The sequence below is a fragment of the Rutilus rutilus genome (genome assembly GCF_951802725.1).
Source record: "Rutilus rutilus genome assembly, chromosome: 2".
Classification (NCBI taxonomy): Eukaryota; Metazoa; Chordata; class Actinopteri; order Cypriniformes; family Leuciscidae; genus Rutilus; species Rutilus rutilus.
Window position 1 is genome coordinate 15,028,598 of NC_140210.1, and position 27,324 is coordinate 15,055,921.

At 37.9% G+C, this 27,324-nt stretch overlaps 1 protein-coding gene across 1 annotated transcript in view; it reads left to right on the forward strand.

Moving 5' to 3' along the window:
• The window catches only part of fam184b (family with sequence similarity 184 member B), a 44,467-nt gene that overhangs the window by 3,869 nt on the left and 13,274 nt on the right, over positions 1 to 27,324 (forward strand). Inside the window, exons 2-7 of the mRNA XM_084402048.1 lie at positions 11,294 to 11,473; positions 11,599 to 12,273; positions 18,264 to 18,399; positions 20,002 to 20,153; positions 23,167 to 23,439; positions 25,606 to 25,701. Coding sequence (XP_084258174.1) covers positions 11,294 to 11,473; positions 11,599 to 12,273; positions 18,264 to 18,399; positions 20,002 to 20,153; positions 23,167 to 23,439; positions 25,606 to 25,701 — 1,512 coding nt within the window. The remainder of the gene's footprint in view (positions 1 to 11,293; positions 11,474 to 11,598; positions 12,274 to 18,263; positions 18,400 to 20,001; positions 20,154 to 23,166; positions 23,440 to 25,605; positions 25,702 to 27,324) is intronic.

Consider the following 27,324-nt stretch of genomic DNA (forward strand, 5'->3'; position numbering starts at 1 on the left):
TTGGAATAAAGCACATATTTATGATACTGTTTGTCACTGTGGATTAAAACCAGTGGCCAAACAGCCTAAAGTTTAGCCTCCACGCTTTTCACAATCACAACACATGAAATTAAATGTAAATCAGCACAAAATTTAATTTTATCAGCAAAACTCCCTAATAGAAGCAAACACATTTACACACTTTATTGTGGAACACTGGAGTTTCAGTTTGAATTATGCGTTTTTGTATAGACTGCACCTTGATGATGTATGATAAAATCAATGGCCATAACTATATCTGTCATTGTGTGAAAAATGTATCCCCTTGGACAATTATAAAGTTTAACTTTGAAAACATACAGGTTAAAGGCTGTAATATCAACACACTATTAATGGCTAATGCATACACAGTCATTTGGGTCTGTTGAGGCGGGAGAAGGAAAGTGAGAGAGTGTGTATCAGGTTTTATTAATATGGACCTTAGTCAGGAAAGATGCCGTATTTACTGAGAATGAAAACAAGGCTGTGAGGGATGTAAGCCGATTCTATGGGCTGGTTTCCTCTGGAATTGATTTTGGAAAGCAGTTTTTGTAATATTTTATACCCAGGTATACAACAGTGCAAGTTATTGAACGGACTGTCCCTCAAAGCCTCGTTTTCATTCTTGTCAAAGAAAAAAAAATGGTGTCTGCCGTGACTAAGGTCCATTGAGGTTAGAGACCTCGAAATGGAAGCACTGTTACTGAACAAAATAGGCCAGGACTCGAAATTCAAACCTGCCACGTTGTGAGTGTGTATGTATGCATGTGTATGTGAGAGTATGCCTGTGAGCTGTGGAATCCCGCTTGCTATCATCATGTAAACATACTCCTACTAGTTATCTTTAGCTTTGTGTGTGTCTGTCTATAATTAAGAACAGATGTTTGAGTCATATACCCTCTCTACATTCAGCTCAGATTTGTGACGCTTAGTAATGCTACACAACAAGGCACACTATTTTTACCGATCAGGAGTGTAGGAGATTTGATCTACTTTGGTCTGATATGGATCTATGAGCATGATGGGAATGGGGTGCGTTTCCTGTACAATGACATAACTTGCTGCTTAAACACTATGATGCATCGTTGGAGAAATTAACTAGCTAGTCACATCTGTTTGCCAAAACCGTAGTAGCATGATCACACCTCAATCATTTCAACCATGTTGGTTTAAATGGGACTGTCATTAATGACATCACATGCAGGAGGTGGAATAATCGCAGTTAATGTGAGAATATTATAGTTAATTTAGATGAACAATAGAAAGCTGTTTTTTCCTCCTCAACATAAGTTCTTCGAGTCACTGCTGTGAAGAACATGTTTCCTGTCGTTTTGCCTTCTTTAATGTTTAATTTATCGTGGCATTCCCTTGCGCACTTGCGCACTCTTCAAAGCACCGCTAATTGTTTGTGGGTTAAAAAATATAGATTGAAAAGTATATTTAAATTGAAAAATGTGGAATGTACTGCATGTTAGATTGCTTATTTTGCTCAAGAATATGATCTATTTAAGAAATGATGCTTCTAACAGGGTGAGAGCTGTAACTTCAACTACATTTGCATTGCTGTTTGTGTTGTGTTGGAACTATGGTTTTGGGAAACCAAGAATCGTTTAACAATGTTGGTAATGTTGGAATTTGCGATCATAGTTGGCTAACAATGCTTTTGTGACAGCATTGTTTGCTTTGAGTGACTGCAACCTAACATTTGGTCACTTTTTATAATTCTTCCAGGAAACAAAATTGTTTAAAAAGTATCAGGATGACATTATGAACATTTGTGAGGAATAACTAATCACTTAATTTGTAAAATGTTTGTGATTTTTGTTGCTTCAGATTAGGGGTGGGCGATATGGCAAAATGATCATATCACGATTCTTTTCAGGAAAATCACAATTCACGATTTTATCACGATTCTCTTTCATGTTGGTTTTACTATTTTGCAAGTGACTGAGCATTACAGCCAAACTACTTTCCCTATTTTAAAAACAAAGCCTTATAAAGTAACAAAATATGAAATAAAAAAATAATGGCAGACAATTATGCCAAAGTGGTTGCAAATAAAAATAGGCTATATACACAACGTAATATACAAATTAAATAAACAGTTCTTTCTTTTTTCAGCTACAGCAGGTGTATTTAACAGTAGCATTCAAGAAAGAAATGAAAGACATCACATATATTATACATTGATTCTTATTAAAGCTACTTGTAAAGTTCTCAGTCAAGAGCAGTGAGTGATTTTCTCTTTGTGTTTTGTTGTTTTATAAATAAGTTCCCCCCAAAATGAAAATTGTCATCATTTACACTCTCAAGTTGTTTTAAACCTGAATAAGTTTCTTTCTTCTGTTGAAAATAAAAGTTATTTTGAAGAATGTGGGTAACCAAACAGTTGCTGGTCCCCAGTGACTTCTATAGTATATTTTTTCCTATGGAAGTCAATGGGGACCAGCAACTGTTTGGATAGCCATATTCTTCAAAATATATTCTTCTTTTTTTTTCAGCACAAGAAAGAAATGAATACTGGTTTGGAACAACATTAGAGTGAGTAAATAATGACAGAATTTTCATTTTTGGGTGAACTATCCCTTCAAGGACAACCTGCATCATGTTTACTATTGGGCTACTATCACTTTAAGACCGGCGCATCTAATGGACCCATATGACACGCACCCTATTTTCTCTCAAATGTGTGCTTTCACTAAGTTAACCAACTGTGTTTGTGTATTTGACTTTAGCGCAATAATAACTTAGTCCAGTAACCAGGCACTGTTCGACGTTTTAGTGTGTGCTTCGGGTGTTAAGCGCATGTTAGTTAGAACCGCGCAACAGCACGCGAATGAAAAGTTTAACCGGCAAAGCTTTAATGCACAGGCAAATAATGAACTTTTATGAACTGCAATGTCCCGTCCCGTGAGTGTAACCACTGCGTTAACATGTGATGACGTGTGAATGTACGTTGCGTTGAGTATGTTGAGATGGAGGCGCCAGAACTACACTGATAGAATGCACTGTAGCACGATCATGCGCGTAATTTGCACGGGGGTTACGGGGGTCATGACCCCCTCAAAAATCAGATCCAGCTAATATAACCCCCCCCCAATATCATCACATCATTCAGATTAAAATAAATATGAAATATTCCGAATTAATACTTTTGTTCGTTTTCTTTATTAATTTCATTTGCCAGCAAGAAAGATAGTATCATATTTTAAAAAAAGCTGTAATGTACCCCCGCCCACCGCACCGACTAGCCTACTTGGTATTACCCAACCCGCTTTCTCTACCAAGTTTGTTAACAATTTTGCGCAGTCGCTGGGATGAATGGTTGGAGAAGCATGCTAACGGATGGAAAGATGAAAAGGACACTGAAAGGCAGCCAGACAACGATTTTTCATTGTTGGTCGACACCAGCCAAAAAGAGGAAAAATCCTGACCAAACGGAGGTACCCCTATATTAGCTCAGCGTTTCTCAAAGTGTGGGGCGCGGGCGCGGCCCACTGGTGGGGAATAGAGCCATGACAAGTGGGGCGCGACAAACAGGATTTGTGCCCAACTTTTTAATTCCTTTATTTATTGACCATACACTCAAAACAAAACAAAGACACGTTTAAATGTAAGCCTTACTTAACCTTTACACACGTAAGTTTAAAAGTTTTTCAAGGCGACCGTTATTGATCGTATCACTTTATGGTTCCCATGGAGACGCGTCATTCATTGCTTGTCACACCGCAGCCACGCTGAATGACTGATGATCTGCTTTTATTTCCTTTTTTATTCAAAATTTCACAAATTTGTTAGCTATAGCAGGATATATATGATATTCCGATTGTCAAATGTGTGCAAGTGGATGTGTTTTGTTGTTCAAACACCTTTATAACGATCGCGTTAGTTGAGCTGTATGCGCAACGTATTTTAGGTAAGTTATCTTATTAAAATACCTAAAAAAAAAATACGTACATTATTAGGAATTTACCACCTCCGGCTCAATTTGAGATTATTATTATTTATTTTTATTATTATTATTATTATTTTGTTCTTTTTGCATGGAGTTTGCAAAGTGACAAAATGAATCAAAGCACAACTAACGTTAGTCCACACTTGTATTTTCTCAGTTTCTGAATTTTATGTTATCAGAGGCTAAATGCAAACACACATTTTTTTTATCTACTTTTGAGTCTTATTTCATGCAAAGTGATAATATAATTGCACTTTCATTTTCTCTATTTGAAAGTTTTTAATGCTGTTCAGGGCTCCAGACTAACTTTTTTCACCTCCGTCCTGGAACCGTCCTGAAAAACGATTTGAACCGTCCTAAAGTGAATGTCAACCGTCCCAAAATAAACATGTTGTTTCTGTACTTTGTTATTATCATCTATAGTTGTTAGTCACATAACAAAAACACCATTAAAATGTTTATGATATATAGTATTATATTTGTTTAGCTCCATTCAAAGTAATTATCTGTAAACAGGTAAAAAACAGATTTAATAAAAAAATAACAGGAGTGTATGCTTTTTTGTATTCATGCAGAATTTATTTTTATATATTTTTTTACATATACGAAAATTAAGATAAAAATACATACAGCTCAAAACGTTTTGGAGTTGGTCGGATTAAAAAATAACTAATAAATACTGGTGACAACATATCTAAAAAATATCATCATTCTTTATTCTTTCAAGCAGCAGACATATTTATTTGTATGAATTAAATATAATGAATTATTATTAAAGCTATTAACGAGCAGTGAATGCTTTTCTCTTTTCCTTTTGTTGCTTGATCAATACACAGACCGCATTAGGTTTATTACCCACTGTCACTTTAAGACGTCGGATCATGTCCAGTGACGTGCGCTGATGCACATCCAATACACTCAAAACTGTTTAAGACATAACCAACATAGTTTACGTGAATACTCTCCAAAACGGACATTTCGACATAATGTTGTGTGTATTTGTCCATTCAGACACGAAAGAGAGCTCAATTCAGTACTCGCGCGCATGTTACCTTGGCTTTTACACAAGAAAATTATTCAATAAATAAATAAATATGCCGCGAGTTTAACCCCCCCAATGGTAGACCCAAAGTTACGCCCTTGAGCACGATTGATACTACGATATTTCTTCAAAAGCAGGCCGTGGATGCATTTTAAAGGTGCTCTAAGCGATGTTGGGTGACGTCACTTCTTGTTGACGTTCGAAGTATTGTCAATCAAAACGGAGGCTAGCTCAACCCTCTCTCCTCCTCATCCCGTCCCCTCCCCCTCCCTTCCCTTCCATGCTTCCCGAAACAGGCTTTTCCGATGTAAATTCAGGACTTCCTTCTCCTTTTCAATCTTCTTTGCTATTTGTTCATCGGAACTTCGTCTCTTTGGTTGTGTGTCGGCTAGGGCTGTCAATCTTCCTCTTTAATACTATTCGAATTCCATTCCTTATTTTATTTAATATTCGAATAATATTCGAATATTAAATGCTCAAATTCATCCTATTATTAATATTTACGACATTACACAGTCTTATGGATCGCCAATGAGTGATGTTGATCGGTCTCATATCTTCACAGATAAACCGTCAGTTTGTCTGTTATTGCCTTTTGGCGGACAGCTGGTAGCAGTTGAGCCCCGTGATGAGGAGAGAGAGAGAGGCAGAACATAAGTAATTCTTGCCTGTTTTAGCGGCGGTTCCTCGGACAGATCGCCTAGCTTGTCAGGTTGTAAGTTGTCATAAAAAAAATTACGTATATTTTTCCTCTCCGTTTTGGCCTTCCGTCCACAATGAGACGGCGTTTTTATTAATGAAAACGCACTCCAAAGTGGATATATTTGAAGACGCCGTTTTCACGTTGTAATGTAGACTGAGAATCAAATTGTTGATCTCCGTTACCGTGGAGACATTCCTCTCCGCGACTTTTGACAGTTGTTATGATGATACAGCGTGGATAACGTGCACAATTGTGTTACGATTCAAAAACTTTATTGTTTATCAGACGAAACAAAAGCATTTAATTTTCACATGTGTGTGCCAAGGCGGCGAGAAAGGCAAGATTGCATAAAAAAAAAAAATCTATACATAAAAAAGCAATATTCGAATAGGAACTTCAGCATTCGAATAGTATTGATTTTTTTAATATTCGAATTATATTCGAATTTCGGAATTCGTTCCAACAGCCCTAGTGTCGGCCATATAAAAATTCAAGAGAATATAATTCTAACGTTAGTCGTTGTCGTTGTCAAAGACATCTTAATCTTCTGACAAAGGTGGTCAAAACTGCATCTAAAATTATTGGGGTTCCACTTGAACCGCTCCAAAACGTTTACTGGAAACGCAGCACTAAGAAGGCACTAGGTAAGGATTACCATCCTGCACATAATCTCTTCTCCCACCTTCCATCAGGGAGACGTTTGCAGAGCATCCCAACGCACATCACGTTTCAGGGATAGTTTTTACCCTCAGGTAATAAGGCTACTGAATGATAGTACAACAGGAAGGAGGGTTTGAGCGTAGTTACTATGTTTACTGTGCTTGGATATTTTAATGTTATTATATTTGTTATTTTTTTACTGGTGCTGAGAGAGTGCCAAGGCACATTGTATTTCATTGCTGTGGTACTCTGTACTATGCATAAGACAATAAACTTGAACTGGACATCTCTCATCTAGCTAACTTCCCTCTTCATGCTTCTCTCTCCTCCACTCCCCACCCCACACCCCCCTTCATGTGCACACGCACTAACCCCCCAACCCCCACCCCCAAATCATTCTTGTCGGTTATTGGCTGGAACACTGTTTGTTATGTTTCGTGGTGCAGGTTGGCCTAGTTTGTTTTTGTTGCTGTTTGTGGAGCCTGGGCTGTCTACAGAGACCGTGTTTTTTTACAGTGTGTTCAGGGGACAGGCAGCTAGCGGATAGTGAGGAGATGTTTGCTGTATGTGACAAAAAAAAATTCAACCTAAAAAACGCGTGACATCGCTTAGAGCACCTTTAATCGTCCACGATCAAAAACCGTGATATTACTTCAGATCTTTAAAAGACATTTAGAATTGGTTGGGGACTTTTTTTGCGCACCGTTTTGCCTGTTATTTTGGTATTTATTGAAACTGGTTTCCGCCACGGAATAAAATAATTAAAAAGATAATTGTGACTTTTTATCTCACAATTCTTGAATTTTAAATTTTAGAATTGCGAGATATAAACAATTGTAAAAAAAAAAGTCTGTTTTTTAAAGTTTATATCCCGCAATTCTGACATTATAACTCGCAATTGCAAGTTATATCCGGCAATTCTAAACTTGAAAATTCAAGAAATTCTGACTTTTTTCTCGCAATTCTGACTTTATATCTCGTAATTCTGACTTCATATGTATTATTTGTATCAAATAAACTGAACTAAAACAAACTGTGGTTGGTCACTTTACATATTAGACGGCCTCTTGGAGAGTTCTTGGCCAGATTTGTCCCATGTCTGGCTAGGCAAGGCAACTCACACTCATAATCAAACAAAGATAGCTGAAAACCTTAGACATAGAAAATCTGGTTACTCATATGTGACCCTGGACCACAAAACCAGCAGACATGCTTCAATTTTTCTAAATTGAGATTTACACATCATATGAAAGCTGAATAAATAAGCTTTCCATTGATGCATGGTTTGTTAGGGTAGGGCAATATTTTGCCGAGATACAACTATTCTGGAATCTGAGGGTGCAAAAAAATCGAAACGTTGAGAAGTCGCCTTTAAAGTCGTCCATTTATGTTCACAATTGTGCTGCATTCACTCACAAAAATAAATGTTTTATATATTTACGGCAGGAAATTTACAAAATATCTTCATGGAACATGATCTTAATATCCTCATGATTTTTGTCATAAAAGAAAAATCGATCATTTTGACCCATACAATGTATTGTTGGCTATTGCCACAAATTTACCCGTGCGACTTGTGACTGGTTTTGTTATCCAGGGTCACATATTAGCAACAATACACAGCCATGTTTATTTGACTTTTCAGTAGCATTAAGGGTCATTCACATCAATGATGATGATAACTTGCCTATAACAATAATTATATGAGAATAGGGAAGTCCACACCACAGATATAATGGTAACATAATTTTTTTCTGGCTGATGATTGATAAAACCATTAATAGCCAATCAGAATCCACTCTGCATTAAGGGGGGGTGTTCCCACACCCGACCGTCCGAACCTTCCCACGCGCCCGCGTCCTCCGCCACCGTGGCGGACATTCGTTTTAAAGAGCTTGAGGATTTAAAACAACAGATGACATAACTGCAGCACACGCTTATAATAAACAAAATATTAGTGTTTACGCTATTATAGTTGTCTTTATAGTTATCAGTTTTGATGTTAACGGGCCTTTACACTCACACAGACACACACACATTAATTTCACTTGCTGGGCCAGAAATGGCTGTTATATAAAGTTTTTGAAATGCTGACAAATGGATGAAACGCATGTGCTTCTGTCATTTGTGTCTGTTAAGGAGGGAGAAGGAAATTAAGACCGCATGTATCAGGTTTCATTAGCATGGACCTTAGTCTGACAAGGTGCCATATTTGCAGAGGATGAAAACAGGGACAAATTTCTATGCATTTTCTATGTTAAATTTTCATTTCATTTATGTACACAAAAGTCATTCACTCTCCTCCTTCAATCTGCTCTTTATCCTAATGTTCTCTCTTTCCTAGTCCGTTCCAGTCTGCAAGTTAATTTATGAGTGCTGTCACTCTATATAAAGCTAGCAGACATTTCAGTCGTACAGATATATGACATTTCCCTTTAATTCTGTGCACCGTAAAACATGAGAGTTCATATTCATGGACTGAGAGAAAAAGAGAGGGAGGAAATAGACAGAGGGTGAAGTTATAAAGTGGAGTCAGGGGAGGGAGAGAGAGAGAGAGAGAGAGAGAGAGAGAAGGTGGTTGGCTTAGAAACACTGTGGGGGCCAAGCAAAGAGATAGTGAGAGAGAGACGGCCAGACGGGCGAGTGAAAAGGAGAGAGTGACTTCCTGGCAGTTTATCATACGGAATGTCCAGCTCTGCTGCAGTGGCGATTAATGACAGACAGTGAGGCGTCATGGTAACACACGACCCGCTGGAGGGATGAGTGAGACGTTTGGAATCTGTTGACACCCCAGGCATGGGGACTTGTGGGTAGGACACATTGATTAAGAGCCAAAGTGACACATAATATTAGGCCTCTCTCATATGCTGCATACACATTCAGGCTCAAATATACAAATGCACTTTCCACAAATAGGGTACAAAATAGTTTTTTTGGTTTGTTATTTTGGTCAAAAATAAATAGTCAGTGAAAGGAGGTGATTAACCCTCAGAAAATGTAAAAAACTTTTTTCTGTTTATTTTTATAAGAGGTGTTTTTTCAAACGTGAATAAAAAATAATGCCATTCAAAATACATTTTGTGTACTTTTTGTGTTTTTACAACAATAATCATTAAATAGAGTTAAATTGAACTAAAATAAAACTATGCAGAATGGAAAACAGGGTTGTAAATTTAGTCTAAATGAAATGACCACTCAGTAGCTGTTTGGGGACCAAATGTTGTTTTGTTTGTAGTAATTGATAAAATTCTATTTTCCATAAATGAAAGAAAAATATTTAAGAATTGTTTGTCTTATAATAACGGATTGAACGATTTAGATTCAAGAATAAAGTCATCACACTGTATTTGTAAAAACATTAAATGATTTACTTGTCTTCCCAGCATAGTGTAGAAAGGGTTCAAATGATGCTTCTTCTTGGGTGTCACAACTTAATGGAATGTTGAAATTTTGTAATGAAGAAAAAATCATGTGGTTGTGCACAAAATATGGGAGTTTGAGACTGGGTGGGATTGGGAATTGTAGTTTCGTACTACAATAGATTAAATATCAATTCATCAGATCTTAAAATCCTCAATTTAAGGGAGTGATGCAGAGATCTTGTGTGTTTAAAACTTACTACTTTTCATGTTGTTTTAATTTTATATTATGAAAATAGTTTATCTAACATATCTAGACATTCTCACAACAAAAACTTGGGATTAGTGCCTCTAATGCTTGGGAAATGCCATGGGACACCAATGTCAAAGTGCCAAACACATTCGAACAGCTGTGCACAACCAAGGTTAAAACAGACGTATGCGCATTATAACAGACACCAGGCACGGCGTTATGGGTCTAGGACCACCCCACTTTTCAACAGGCCCACCCAAAACTTTTCTTTAAAAAAAAACACACAAAAAAAACCTTTAATATATTTTAATTTGGTCAAGAATTATTAAAAATCGGCAAATAAGCTCATCATTTGTGCTAAAATAGTCTAAATGTTTAGTTTTCAAAGTTTCATAGCTTATTGTGGATCCAATGGGGCAAGGTGACGTCACCTAGCACCAGTCGAGTTTTAAAAACAATTTTAAAAATGAATTGGCGGTAGCCTAATGTATTAGTTATTATCTCGTAGTAGCCTATAGGCTACATTTTAATGCATCTTCTCTGTATAATAAGCCAAGCTCAGTCTGTTGTTAATGAAATCGAAATAAATGAATGTTGTATGAAATCGTCAAAAAGGTCTATTGCCACTTATGACCGGATTTGATTGAAACTGTCGGGCAGTGCTGTTGATCTGTATTGTTGAAAACAGAATTGTGAAATATTCGGCTTCATGTTATACGAGCAGAACTAAACTATGTTTTGGGCAAATATTAGATTAGTCTATAGGCCTTAGGTCTATAGAGAGATGCGCTAAAGCACAGCCAGGTATGATGCGTAATGGAGATTCCAAAGCGCTCTTCTTTGGTCAGAACCAAGGAGAGCGATCGCGGATAGGTCCGTCCTTTTTACGATGCAACAAAATATTTAAAGAGCATCAAGCTATTAAAATCTCTATTATGTAAGTACAGATAATATAACAGTATATTAGTCAGGCATTTTTATTAGGTTAAACAGTGATTTGATAACGTTTTTAATTTAAGGCCCACCCACAATTGGTCTGGCCCATCCAATCGAATCCTGGCTCCGTGCCTGACAGACACTCATGTACTAGATAAACTGCAGCTCAGGAACTGCAGACTGTGGGTGTACAACTGATTGGATCAGAGGGATGGAAGATTTCATCAGCAAGAACAAGACTGTTAGCTTAGCGCTGTACACCTGGAATACTGGCACTGCAATCCACAGTGTGGATCAATTCTTTCTGTGCTGTCCTGCCATTATAACTGTATCTTAATAATATTCATGGGTGTTTGTTTTTGTATAGGTCATATATTCTTTAAACACTAAGAATGAGGAACAAGAGGCAACTCTGCAATCGTTACGCCGTGTTGCCACGGAGACACAGGGCAGCCTCCAGCCAACCACAGGTCAGGATGAGGAAGAGGAGGAGTCAGCATCTATCCTGAGGACACGCCTTCTAGAGCTTCAGGCCACCGTAGAGGAAGTAAAAACATAAGTGGTCAAACATACACATATCTTCTGTATATGGATTCGTTACAAGTATATTAAATACAACTTGGATTGAATCACTTCATTATCTTAGGATGTGTGAATGTGTGTCCATTTCAGGTGGAGGAGCGTGGACAGAGGACTGAAATAGAGTTTGCGGAGCGCATAGCTGTGCTAACCCAAGAGACATTTGATCTGCGCAGAGACTACCAGAATCTGCAGACAGATAGAGACAACCAACACAAATTACTGCAACAAATTCAAGAAGAAAACAAGTGCTTAGAGAACGAGTGCCAAGAGCTACGCAGAGCCAGAGATGAAGAGAGAAAGAGAGAGGAGGAGGAGAAGATGCATAGAGTGGAGGAGGAGAGGAAGAGAGAGATCGAGGAGAGGAACAGAGAAACAGAAGAGCGGAATAGAGAGTCACGGGAGAGAAAAAGAGTAGAGGATGAGTGTGAAGAAAGGTTGAAAACAGCGAGAAAGGAGTTACAGGTTCTGAGGGAGGAGAAGGAGAGAGCGGAGAAGGAATGGAAGAGAGATTTGGAGGAGTGGAAGAAGAGAGTGAAGGACGTGGAGGAAGAGAGGAGGGAGGAGCAGGAGGCAGCCAAGAAGACACTACAACAGAGCCTTAATGAACACATCAACCAGTGGCACCAGAGAGAGCAAGAAAACCGCAAGTCCCAGAATGCAACGCTTCAGCAGAGGCTGAGAAAAGCAGAGACAGACTTGGAGGTTCGAGAACAGAGGTTGAATGAGAGCAACAGACACTGCAGCAAACTTCAGGAGAGAGTAGAGGTACACATGAATACCCAAACACAGGGTCCAAAATTCAGTTTTTGGCACATCTGCCCATGCCAGGTGAATTGAGACAATCTAACACCCTTAAATATTTCTTATCTTGAATGTTTTTCCTTTCTACTTTCTTTGTGTTCATTTTGGGGTATTAAGCATTATTCTTATTTCAAGAAATTGTTTTTTTACTTAAGATTGGAAGTGTTTTACTCCCATAATAGACTAAAGAATAACTTTTTTTTTGAAGTAACTTGCTGGCCACAGTTATTATAGTTTTCAATAATCAAAATTGTCATTATATTTTTATTTATTAATGTATTTATTATTATTATTATTATTATTATTAATTGATTATTTTAATGAATTTAAAACCAATTTAGTTTTGGTTATTTTTTGGGGTGTTATTTTTTTAAATATGTTGAGTTTTTATTTAGTTTTCCTGCGTAAAACATATGCCAAATAAATATGTCGATGATGGAGCTGCGACCTGTGGAGATCCCTGATGGGACCAGCCGAAATTGAGAGTAATTTTAGTTATGGTATTTTATGTTTGTTAAATTGATCAGGGCTGTCGAGTGCTATTGTTGTCTAGTGAGATTTTCATGTTTTCTATTTCATTTAAAAAACAAGCCTTATCAAAAACTGGAAATTGTGTCTTCCAGGCCTGGTAATTCATGGATATTTATATGGTGGATATACATTTTCCTATTTATGCATAGTAAAAAAAAAAAAAAAATCATTGTGTACAAACAAATCAGTATTGCTTTACAAGCCAGTTCACATAAATTTAGTTGAGTGGCCATGTGTAACTGACCTTTCAGCGGGGTGTTCATCTCATTGTAAGGGGGCAGTAATTACCGCTGTGACTGACACTTCCGAATCTAATTGAGACAGAGATTAGAGGGATCAGACAAACACCCACAATTACCGTCACTCAGACACACACAGCTGTGCAGAAACAGATGGCATACCCGACTTAAACAGTCTGTGACAATACCCTACAGATCTGCAGCCAGTTTTTCTACAGCGAAGTCTGCACAGAACCTGCAGAAAATAAAAATAACATAGGCTGTTTTATGTGGGACACAAAAGTAAGTCATTACACTTTGTTTTTAGAACAGGATAAACCCAAGTGATTAAATAAGTAAGAGTTGCCAGGCATGCAACATTGACACCACCATCTCTGACGCAGCTTTTTACACTGCGGCTAATGCGCATTAGACGTGACTAAAAATGCCAGACAGAGTGAGATGAGTAACACCCTCTCTTCTCTGCTTTGGCTTGACATCCTTCAGAGAAAATTAATCAGAGGAACCTCAGATCTACAAACTCAGAGCAGCTGCTGTGATGTAATCAAAGAGTTGTTGGCTCAAAGGGCAAATTCCAAATGGCATTTTTGCGTCCTTAAAGGGCCCTTCGGGAAGGGGACGCCATTTGTGGGGGTGCTCCAAACAAAAGTGACCAACTAGATCCCTTCATGAAGGGCCCTTCCACAAGGCCGTTAGCGAAGGGAACATGCGGTGGTCCCTTCAAGGAAGTAATTTGATCATTTATGGTCATGTGACCCAGCGAATACTCGTGGTTCATTTTAAACCTAGATGGCGGGAGAGTTCGAGTTAATTTACAAACACAGCAATTCAAGTTGTTTTGTTTTGTTCGTAGTATTTCACACATTTTTGTTTCGTTTAAAGTTTCATAGGTAAGAAATGTGTTCGGTAATGCAGGGTCCAAAGATGAGACGGCAAGTTTTAAAGTTGAGAGCAAGGAAATACACTCACACGCAGATATATAACGCAAAAACTTTAAAAAAAATTTTTTTTATAAAATGTATATACACTCACCTAAAGGATTATTAGGAACACCATACTAATACTGTGTTTGACCCCCTTTCGCCTTCAGAACTGCCTTAATTCTACGTGGCATTGATTCAACAAGGTGCTGAAAGCATTCTTTAGAAATGTTGGCCCATATTGATAGGATAGCATCTTGCAGTTGATGGAGATTTGTGGGATGCACATCCAGGGCACGAAGCTCCCGTTCCACCACATCCCAAAGATGCTCTATTGGGTTGAGATCTGGTGACTGTGGGGGCCATTTTAGTACAGTGAACTCATTGTCATGTTCAAGAAACCAATTTGAAATGATTCGAGCTTTGTGACATGGTGCATTATCCTGCTGGAAGTAGCCATCAGAGGATGGGTACATGGTGGTCATAAAGGGATGGACATGGTCAGAAACAATGCTCAGGTAGGCCGTGGCATTTAAACGATGCCAAATTGGCACTAAGGGGCCTAAAGTGTGCCAAGAAAACATCCCCCACACCATTACACCGCCACCACCAGCCTGCACAGTGGTAACAAGGCATGATGGATCCATGTTCTCATTCTGTTTACGCCAAATTCTGACTCTATCATCTGAATGTCTCAACAGAAATCGAGACTCATCAGACCAGGCAACATTTTTCCATTCTTCAACTGTCCAATTTTGGTGCGCTCGTGCAAATTGTAGCCTCTTTTTCCTATTTGTAGTGGAGATGAGTGGTACCCGGTGGGGTCTTCTGCTGTTGTAGCCCATCCGCCTTAAGGTTGTGCGTGTTGTGACTTCACAAATGCTTTGCTGCATACCTCGGTTGTAACGAGTGGTTATTTCAGTCAAAGTTGCTCTTCTATCAGCTTGAATCAGTCGGCCCATTCTCCTCTGACCTCTAGCATCAACAAGGCATTTTCGCCCACAGGACTGCCGCATACTGGATGTTTTTCCCTTTTCACACCATTCTTTGTAAACCCTAGAAATGGTTGTGCGTGAAAATCCCAGTAACTGAGCAGATTGTGAAATACTCAGACCGGCCCGTCTGGCACCAACAACCATGCCACGCTCAAAATTGCTTAAATCACCTTTCTTTCCCATTCTGACATTCAGTTTGGAGTTCAGGAGATTGTCTTGACCAGGACCACACCCCTAAATGCATTGAAGCAACTGCCATGTGATTGGTTGATTAGATAATTGCATTGAGAAATTGAACAGGTGTTCCTAATAATCCTTTAGGTGAGTGTATGTTTGCAACAGTTATGTTAACAGCAATAATAAGACATTTCTGTCGTAAGAAACAGCTACTCAGCTGATGAACACCGTGCTGCGTTGTCATGGGAACATCCCAGGTGAAGATAATGAGGAAATTACGTTGTCTTTCGATGCTCCCTTCACCAAGTGCGTTCCAAACGGCTACATAATGGCATGCAAGAGCTGTGATCCCTCCAAAGTCCCCACTTCGAGTGCTCTGCCCTTCGAAGGGAGTAGGGCATAGGGATGCTCACTTCCGTTTGGAATCTTGGACTTCATGGGCCTGACAGGTGATGCAGTTTCGGTTGTTCATCTCTGCTATGAGGTGATCCAATAAGAGGATCCAGCAGGATAACGGTCAACTAGATTTTTTTTGGTTTATCAAGAAGATGTGAGTGGTGTTTTGGTGGTTGTCAGGTTGTTGCTAGGGTGTTCAGAATGGTTTTTAATGTGTTGCTTTGTGGTTGCTAGGGTGTTCTGGGTAGTTGCTTACTGCTCAAGTCAAGTCACCTTTATTTATAAAGCACTTTATACAATACAGATTGTTTCAAAGCAGCTGATAACAGAAAAATGATTCACTGATGCAAACAGAGTTCATTTCGGCTGTTCTGCAGCTCTAAAAGAAAATAGTGTCATTCAGTTCCATTGTAAAGATCACCAACTGTTAAATTAGTTCATTTAATCTATAAAGCAGCTCTGCGGAAAGCAGTAATGTCATCGTCCAGCTCAGTTCAGGTCTCATACAACAGCGTCAGTACAGTCATATCAATAATACTGTTGAATATTAAGTGTCCCCAATTATGCAAGCCAGAGGCGACAGTGGCAAGGAACCTAAACTTCATAAGGTGACAGAACGGAGAAAAAAACCTTGGGAGAAACCAGGCTCAGTCAGGGGGCCAATTCTCCTCTGGCCAACAAATGAACATGGTGTTATTATGATTCAGGCTGCATCAAGTCAGAAATCAGATTGTGGATCAGTACTGCTCCTAGTTAAAAGATCCTACCCAGAAGTGATATTCTGAGATCAGATTCACGAAAATTTCTTCTGAAGTAAGGAAATTTCTAAGATAATAAATAATTATTTATAATAAATAATTATGAATTTCTATAAATAATTATTATCTGTCAGTTTGACTGAATTAGCTGTAAAATTTCCTTCACGTTCTATTTTCAGACGTCAGGAAAATATGTATCATTCCTATTTTGCACCCGCGCACAGTGGACTTTTCCCTCCACAGACGCACGTAGGTAAATTAGGAAATTAACTTGCGCTCCCGGGGGCGGTTCAGCGCAAAGAGGCAAACAGGAGGCATGTTCCGGCGCAAACGTGGTGCTATTTTGCAGGTTTAGAAACCAATTCCGCCACTGACCAGGAAAAACCTAGTCTAAAGTCAGTGGCGCGTTGCGCATGTTATTATATGCTATTTTAAGGGTGCATGCTTGGCCATAATCAATGTAGCGTGTGCACAACGCGCATGCACTTTGCTTATCTTTGCAGTTCTCATTTTTAGAAAACCATACATTATTACAAGGAAAAATATTCCACACGAGGGAAATCATTGTTGTGACCATGGAGATGTGAAAAAATAGGCATAAATCTAGCTTACACTTTACCCAAGTTTTTATACGCCTGTTTAACCTAAGCTAATTTGGGTGGGTTTCTCCTATCCCCATACAATGTCACTTCTCTGTCTTTTACGGCCCTGACGAGAACGCCAGTCTCCTCGGCTGTGAACCGCTTCTGGCGTGCGCCTGGCAAATCCGCCGTTATAATAGCAAGCCGCCATGTAACAAGCGCGCCTGCTCTTAAAGGGGAATGTGAGATGTCGCTCTGATTGGTTTACTTCACGTTACGCCCAAACCACACCTATGAATAATGAAGCTACTTCAGACCAACCCATTTTAGATTTGCGCCGGGCGCAAGAGTCATTTATCCCGCCGGTATAATAGCAACAGCGCCCAAGACCCGCCCACAAAGTTACTTGAGTTTCACGCTTGATACTTGCGTTTCAGATCGTTAAAATAGGGCCCTTGGTATTAATGTGACATGGTAAAACTATATCTATGGCAAGCTCTTTTCATACGCTGCATTCTTTTCCTCCTGATTGTTTTCTTTTTTTCCATTTGTATTCTGCTGTAACAGGATGAAGACAACATATACTCCGCATTTGTGGTGTGCTCCCGATTTAATTTACGATATCCCATCAATAATTCACTGGAATGCACTAAGAATCTCCCCAAATCCTTAAGTTTTTAGTTTATTTATTTTGCACAAATATAAAATATATACAAGAAAAACAAGAAAGTACAATCCATATACTGTGCAGGGAGAGGCAGAAAACCCAAAAGGGCTTATTTAAAGCCTCCAACTAAACAAAGAAAGAAATAATAATAAAGAAAAAAGAAACTAATTATGAAACTACAATAACAAATATAATGTGTATGACTGAATCAAGTTTATTACAAAATATCTCAAAACCCCCAAAATAACATACTTCAGAAACAAGCCCTATAGGGTACATAAAATACTGTACATAAACAACAAAGAAAAAATAATTGTCTCCTCCTGTCACTTCTAATCCCTATTATCAGTGTTTACTGGAATGTTTCTTAGGCAGGTAAAGAAATTGGGTGCACAAAATATTCTTAACTTTATTCTTAATTTAAAAACGAGAAAATAGCAGTTAATAATAATTTTATTCTTAAGAATGTTTATTAAATCTGGCCCTTACATATGGCTTTGGTGCTTCCTTCAGTGCAAGTTATCTTTTTTTTCCTCAACGAGCCTCATGATTTGAAGTGTCATTCATGTCAATATCACAAACAGTACAAGTAATACATTGAAAGTTAATACTTCGGGTTAGGGATTTCCCCTAACCCATTCTCTAAACCTAATTATAAGCAATTGTAATAGTTATTAATTTCTCTTCCAGGACATGGAGGAGCAGTTGGAGGATGGGCGACGCCGGGTGGCTGAGGCTGAGGTTGTGGCAAAGAAAGCAGAGGAGGAGTTAGCTGTTGCCAAAGAACGCTTATTACTGCAAGAGAATGAGCTACAGAGCAAGTCAGGTACACATGCACAGTGCAAGGCATGTTGTGTATCTATTTTCTTATCATTATTGATCAAATTATTTGCATTTGCTGAATAATTATTATCAAATGAATGACTTAAATCTATGGAAGCTTGTTCCCGCCACAAAATAAAACATTTTAAAAGATAATTTTTAAATATAAAGAGATATAAAGTCAGAATTGCGTGTTATAAAGTCAGAATTCTGACTTTTTTACTCGCAATTGCGACTTTATATCACGCAATTCTGACTTTATAACACGCAATTGCGAGTTTATATCTTGCAATTCTGACTTTTTTTCTTTTCTTTTTTTTACCTCAGAATAGTTTATATCTCACAATTCTGACTTTATAACACGCAATTGCGACTTTATATCGTGCAATTCTGACTTCATATCTCCCAATTGCGACTTTATTTCTCAGAATTGCGACTTTATATCTCGCAATTGCAACTTTATTTCCCAGAATTGCGACTTTATAACACGCAATTCTGACTTTATATCTCGCAATTGCGACTTTATTTCTCAGAATTGCGACTTTATATCTCGCAATTGCGACTTTATTTCTCAGAATAGCGACTTTATATCACGCAATTGCGACTTTATATCTCGCAATTCTGACTTCATATCTCGCAATTGTGAGAAAAAAAGTCACAATTCTGACTTGATATATCGCAGTTGTGAGAAAAAAGTCAGAATTTTGAGATAAAAAGTCGCAATTATTATTATTTATTTATTATTCATTGGCGGAAACAAGCTTCCATATAAATCAGTATTTACTGCCGCTAAATAAAGATATTTTAAAGATAGCCTAGTAAATCATTAAATAGTCAACATAAAAAGTTGCTTTACAAAGTTAGTATATCTATAGGTTTGTTTTATTTCCATATCATTAAACAGAAGTTTACAGTCCACAGACGTTCATTTTGAAATCGAGTTTGTCAGTCTGTCTAAGGTAAACTTGTGTGACCTTCACACAAGAAGCATTTTCAGTGTTTTGTCAGTGCTATTGTTTTATAATTGTTGGTTCATGTAGACTTGTATCAGATGGCCTCTTTGCATGTGTCACATCCCTTTTTTCAGTGGTTTTCGCTGTCAAGTTCAAATATGAAAAATGTGTCTCTAGTTCTGAGAATTCTGTTCCATTCCATTTGCAATGCATTCCGTCTGTCTGCATCTCACGAATCAAAGCAAAAGCGTAATTGTGGTACTTCAAGCTTGAATTGTTCTGAGTGTAGGGTAATCCATTTTTACAGAAATTAAACATGGGATTACATGGCATGATTAAATGCGTAATGTTTAATGCATTATTTTATATATAATTAATTAATTTAACATTAAGTTAACCGCCTTAATTATCGTAAAAATCACTAATGCATTTAAAGTACTAAAAAGAATGCATTTCAGTATTAAATAAGCTGATAGTTTACTGTCAGCACTCATCGTTTATAGTCTATTTGATGTTAATTGTTCTATTGTCGAATTATTCTTTTTTTTGTTCAGCTCTGTTGAAATGATTGTCTTGTACTGTTGTGATTACAAGCTTGTTCACTGATTGTTCTGCTTCCTTTGATCTAATCATCATCTTTCTCATTTCTGCAGAGGAGTTAATGAGTCAGAGTTCATCTCAGGTGAGGGTCTCTGCTGAAGTGGAAGAGATGAGGTCTCAACTCAGTCGTCTCAAGATTCGAAACAAAGAGCTGGAGCTCCAGAACAGTGGCCGATCTAATGACCACGCTCGCATGCTCAAACAGGCAAGCCATGCCCACACGCTTTTAATGTTGCATTCAAGTCATGTTGGAAAGATTGTATTTATGAGTTGAATGCACATGAGTGGGGAAACTCAGGATTTTCTTTGAGTTTGGGGGCCGTGTCAGCAATGTTGATAATGTTAACTAAAACCAAAACTGTTAAAGGAGTCATAATGTTGTGTTACCTTGGATACCCAAATGCTCTATTATAGTATTTTAGGCACTTCTAAAAAAGAAAAGTGGAAAAAAAAATCAACACAGAGCCCCTCAGACCCTTATTTCTAAAGGCATTATTGTCTCGCGAGATCTGATGCGATGTTTTGGCTGTCGTGGACGGTCATTATAATAATGCAAATGAGGGGCGCGTTGATTGAAAAAAAAAATGACTCACATGCAAAAAAAAAAGTATTTTACTACTTCCAAGCGGTACAAAAACATAGACAAAATACTGCAATAGCTCAATAAATGTGACGGTACTTATTGTTAGTGAAATTGTAATCACAACCAAAGAAAAAAGAAAAAATACACCATTGCCATATACATTCTTACAGAAGCCCCACTAACTGAAAGCTATTTTCAAACTGCATGTTTTGCATGAGTTTGGCTAATAATGTTTAGTGGTATATTGTTTTCATACTTGCATTTAAACAGTTTTAGCCACTGAGCATGGACTCCTGTACCGTCACTACTGTAGCTGCTAGTGTAAAACAAAGTCGAAAGATGTGGCTAGCATTCGTAGAGTCCATTCCCCGTGTTTACCTCGAAGGTAACGTTACATACAATAGCCGCATTAGCAGTTAGCTGCTATTTGTTAACCACAGTAGAGCAATAAAAACACAGTCTTACCTTTTCAATTTCTGGCAAGTCCCTGATGGTTGGGATGGCACCTTTTCCCAAACGGAGCTTCGAGGCCAAGTTCGCCTGATACTGCCCCAAATTTGTAAAAGATTCCGGTGTAAAATGTTTAGCACACACACCTAACGATACGCCACTTGAAAGAGTTGTTGGGACAGCGTCATTAAAAATGAATTTCATCCACTGTTCCCTGATAGTTTCGTCCGTTTTTGGTAGATAAAACACATTTGCATGTTGTTTGTGGCAGTCACCCACAGAGCATCTCAGGTGTGCACTCGATTTCTCCATCTTTCTCGAGTCAACTAAACTGAATCTGAGGGGGAGAGGGGCGGGCTTCCCGCGGCATAGGTTTGCGGTGTCCATATTTGGTATATCCTCCCCCGTCTTGACGTCAAGAAGGGGAAGAAATCAAAATCTCGTTTTTTCGTGCGCGTGCACGTGGCCTATTTTACAAACCCTGAGGTAAACAAACGCTTCACTTTTAAATATCGGCTTCCCGGCCAGTGTATAATCATTATGCAATCATAACATACATTGATTCTCGTGGAAAAAGTGAAATTTCTACATTATGACTCCTTTAAAAATCATTTTCAGTAATAGAAAAAATATATATATAAATATTAGATGAAAAACTTTAGCAAAAATTAGAACAATTGCCTTGGAAAATAACTGAAATAAGATAAAGTACTAAAATGACTAAAACTGAAAAAAAAGAAAGAAAGCTAATTAAAAAAAATGTTTTATAAAAAATATAAAAGGGTAATTATACTAACTAATTAGTTAAGCATTAGTAAATAGTTAAAGATCATTTAGAAAGTGCAAGTAAATGATTAATGAACTATTTAAATTTACATTTATACATATTATTATTTAGACATATAGTAATAGTTACTCAGTGTGTTAATAAATGCTTTATTAATATGCATTCCTACTGTGATTCATGATTAATTTAGGTAGTTATAAAACATTTAACTATTTTTGTGAGCTCATCTAAAGGGAGGATTATTTGTGCCTGGTAAAGCTTTTACAAAGGACATTTTTTTAGGTGCCATCCTAGGTGTAAAAAGTAATCCATGTAATCCGGCTCCATGGGGTTAATAAAGACCTTCAGAAACGAAGCGAGTATCCATATTCATAACTTAATCTATAATCACTGGCTTTCGGTAACGGCCGTACGCGAGTCTAGTTCCGGCGGAAGAGTGACCTCTGACCCGACGCATGACGTATTGACGAATGTGGAGGTGCAGAGGATAGAGCAAAACAAAGCACCGGTCACAAATTAGAAGTCTAAAACAAGAATTTTTAAAGAAAAATGTCGCAGGAGCTTGAGTTTGTTGTCCAGCCCTATTTGTTTGAACCGCGAGAGGCATCTACTCTCACTTAAGCTTACGCTACTCCTACATCCTACGTCATATGTCGGGTCAGAGGTCACTCTTCTGCCAGAACTTGACTCGCTCGCGTACAGCCGTTACCAGAAGTCAGTGATTATAGTTTATAAAGTTCAAAATATGGATATTTTTTCTTACAAAAACATATCACTTCATTTCATAAGGCCTTTATTAACCCCCTGGAGCCATATTGATTACTTTTATGATGGATGGATGTGATTTTTGGAGCTTCAAAAACTCCCATTACTCCCATTATAAAGCTTGAAGAGCCAGGATATTTTTTTATATATATTTTTAATGTAACTCTGATTGTGTTTGGCTGAAAGAAGAAAGACATATACACCTAGGATGGCTTGAGGGTTAGTAAATTATGGGATAATTTTCATTTTTGGGTTAACTAACCCTTTAAGTTAAAACGAATCAGCAAGTACAATAAATAGGATGGATAAAACCAACATAAATTGTTAAAATGAGCAGTCCCCTTCAGTTTTGCGCTACCTTACAGGCCTTTCCTTATAGGAAATAAAACAGAGAACCCCACCTCATATTTAAAACATTACATAAGAACAGTATAAACACTGGAAAACTACTCCACAGGCTCTCCATTAAACACACTTTAAAATGTTGTTTTAAAAGCATTAGTTAGTATGCACAGAAACAGCCAAACGCTCAGAACATCTTAAAACATCAAAACTGACACCTCTTTTTTTGTCATTCTTTTGAAACTACAGGATTACAGTTTTATATCATTAAGCGTTGTGTGTGGGTTTCAGCATGCAGATGCTCTATCCTCTATGCGTCTGGAGCTGCAGCGTGCTCACACTGAGGAGATCAGACGTCTTCAGCAGGAGGTGGAGAATGAAAGAAAGAATGACAGACAGGAGCTGGAGGAAGAGAAGAAACAGGTGCAGCAGAAGATGGAAGAAGAGAAAGTAAGGCTTAAAGAACAGCTTCGGAAAGCACTGGAAGAAGTGATACGCAAACATGCCAGTGAGCTGCGGCATGCGCACGCGATGCTGGATGCAGAGAAGAAGAAGACACAGCAGGTACAACAACAGGTTTCAGCTGCTGTTATCATTTTCAGCTGAAACTTTTCATGACAGAAATCTTGATGCATTAGCTTTGCGAATAATTTCATACCTTCCCATTTGCTCCTGTTGCTGCTAGTGTGAAGGGCTGGCTATCAGTACTGACTTTCTGATTTGATTCCTCTCTTGATTTGATTCTCAATTTGATGTTGATTTTATATTGTTTGGCATTATAATGCCAATTATATTGTTTGCTATATTTAAATGGCCATTTACGTTCATTTTTTCAATAAAAAAGGTGATTAAAAGATTGACTATAGGATTTTAAGAATGTCTTAAGAACCAACATAATCTGTCTTTTTACTCATCTATACTAGTGTCTTTACTGTTACAGGGGACATAAAAATAATTTCCTTTGTTGCTGTGTATAAAGACATAAATCATTATTCATAATGCAAAGCTCCAAACCCAGTCCATTTAGACAAATTGTGTAAACTAAGCTGCAAAAATGGGTCATTTTAAAATCAGAACCACATTAACATATGACGCATATTCAGCATTCAGAAACTTGGCCCATCCTTATGAACAGAGATTAGCCATCATATCATAACAAGTCAGTTGCATAAAAACTCTTAAAGGTACAGAAACTAAAAAACGCTTATATTTAAAGGTTTAGTTGACTCGTAAATAAAACTTCTTTCATCATTTATTCCCTATCATGTCATTTCCACATGACTGATTTTCTTCCATGAAACGCGTTACTCTGTTTCATGTAAAAGTAACTTTCAAGCTCCAAAAAGAAAAGAAAAATAGCACAATAAAAACGGCAAAAGTCCATAAAACTCATGCACTATATTCTGAGCTATCTGAAGCCATAGAGTGAAATTTAAGTTGTCTTTTATTTTTTGGAAAAGAGCAACTTTCGGGAAAAGAGAAACATCTCCTTATGCGTTCCACCGAAGAAAGAAAGAAGGTTTAGAATGACATGAAAAAAAAATTCATTTTGGGAGAACTAATTCTAAGAGTTAGAGAAAGCGGAAAATGGTTATGTAATATTTAATTAATTCTATATTATAATTTTTTTGTTACAAGAAAGTGTTTCTATAAAGTTCCTAATTATGTACAAGTGTTTCTTTAGCCGAAGCAGTAGTGCATGAATGTTGCAACACCAAGTTCATGGGTTCAACTCCCAAGGATTGCATGAACTGAGAAAAATGTATAACTTAAATGCAATGGAAGTCATTTTGGATGAAAGCTTCTACCAAATGCATAAATGTAAATGACTAACATGGTAAGTGGACTTCAGGGAAGGAAAAAATTTGATGTAGACAAAGATGTGGACTATTTGCCCCCTTTAAAACAGAACATGTTACTACTAAAAGCAGTATTTAAAAGATCTGATGCATGATCTGATATTTTTGTTGAAGGGATAGTTCACCCAAAAATGAAAATTCTGTCAGTAATTACTCACCCTCATGTTGTTCCAACCCCGTAAGACCTTCGTTCATCTTCGGAACACAAATTAAGATATTTTTTATTAAATCTGAGCGCTGGCTCACTCCTCCATAGGCTTCTAAGACACTATAACTTGCTGGCCCAGAAAATGCATTAAAGACATCGTTAATATAGTCCAAGTGACTACAGTGGCTCAATCTTAAGTTTATAAAGCGACGAGAATACTTTTTGTGCGCAAAAAAACACAAAAATACGTCACCACGTATCACACATGACCAGCGTCGCCCAATAGTGAGCCTACGTGGTGACGTGCAACACAGACGCGCTACGCTTAAACATTACGTGAAAAGACTCGAGGCCCAGAGAGAAGGAAATGAAAAGTGGAATAAAGTCGTTATTTTTGTTTGTTTTTGCGCACAAAAAGTATTCTCGCCGCTTTATAAACTTAAGATTGAGCCACTGTAGTCACTTGGACTGTATTAACGATGTCTTTAATACATTTTCTGGGCCAGCAAGTTATAGTGTCTTAGAAGCCTATGGAGGAGTGAGCCAGCGCTCAGATTTAATCAAAAATATCTTAATTTGTGTTCCGAAGATGAATGAAGGTCTTACGGGGTTGGAACAACATGAGGGTGAGTAATTACTGACAGAATTTTCATTTTTGGGTGAACTAACCCTTTAATTATGAAATAATGAGATAATAGTTTTTTATTGTGTTGGTTTGTGCAGGCTGAGGAGCAGATGCAAACCGAAGAAGAAGAGAGAAAGGGTTTAGAGACAGAGAGGGACGAGCTACGCAACCAACTACAGCTGTCCAAAACAGAGGTAAATTATTTTCCTTTTCTTATCCTCTCAAAAACCAAAACAGTCTTAGATATGTTTGCATAACATTGCTGACCTACTAATGAATCAGGTCACTGCAAATAACTTGAACTATATACATTTCAAGCTCTTTCAAAGTGGTTTGAGGCTCAGGCAAAGGCAACAGGCTCAGTCCTTCTGCTTAAATACACAGAGACAGACTAAGAGGCCCAGAGCACTCCACATGACCATGATAAATGAGGAAACAAAAAGAACATTTGTAGTGCCCAAGGCAGAGGGCTTCATCTAATGCTTCATCTACTCTGCCAGCAGGCTTGGAACTGGGTTATGATAACGAAGTAGTATGCTTAATAAGTGATAGCTTGGAATCATACTGTTGTTTCAGCGCTGTGGCGCAGAGAAGCAAGCCTCATCAAAGATTCTACTATACATCAGAAAACCAATTGTCAATAACTTGCAAACTAATTTTAGGAAGAGCACGCCAAAGTTTCAGAGAAATAGCCTCACATTCACTTTGGCGTGCTCTTCCTAAAATTCGTTTGCAAGTTATTTAAACACAGTTTGACTAATCAACTAGAATTCCATGTGCTTTTGTTGGCATGGTCTGAAGATGATGTGGTTCTATTTTCATGAAAATCGGACAGACGGTATGTTCTAAAAAGTAGGAAAAAATTTAAAATTCATTATGGAAATGATATCATAGGGTGCAACACCCGTTCGCAAAGACCCGCCCCCTTTAGTTACTGTTGCGATGTCCGACAAGCCGCGCTGCTCTCACGCCCCACCATGTTCTCACGCAGTGAAAAATACATCGCGGAGCAGAGAGGAAACTGACAACGTGCTGATAGACAGGACAGAGCAGGTTACGTTTGATATGAAACAAAGTCTCATCTTTCAAATTTGGTCATTTTTTAAAGAAATTTAAACAATAAATACCAATACACACAATACAATACAATAAACAATACAAATTTTGTGGCCCTTTAATGTGTCATGATAGATCGCTGTAGCACCTCAGTTAAAGCAGCTCGTGAACCGTAATTTATGGCATCAAATAGTCATGAATGAACATAAGAAGGAATGTTGTTTTAACCGCGGAAAGACGTCAGTCTTTTTCAAGTTCAAATCCTCTACTAACTCTCCTGACTGCTTTGTCGGACAAAAATGGCGGATTCGGCGGATGGCGGATTATGATTGGTCAGATCGCCTGTCAATCAAAACTCCCTGCGAAGGGTCAATTGAATCTTCAGGAAAAAATATATTTTGTTTCTAGCCCTTACGGTTCAAAAGATACATGAGTGCAAATTTGGACCAGATCTAGTGGTGCTAGATGGATTGAGTTAGAGACTCTAAAATTGCTTTGGTTAATGTTCAGACTGTCCTCTATCTGTGTGCCAAACTTTTTACCATATGGTTCAACAGCTGCCATAGACTTCATTGGCACCAATGCAGATTAAATAGCACCTGCAAAGTGATTTATGAATCCTGAAAGCAATTTCACAAATGGTAACTTTGTGAGTAAATTAACAGGACTGAAAAGCGGGTAATCTGATTCACGCTGTGCACCATGCTGTCACGCAAAACTTTGAGAATGAAGAACACACAGTGTGACAGTACTGCTGAATT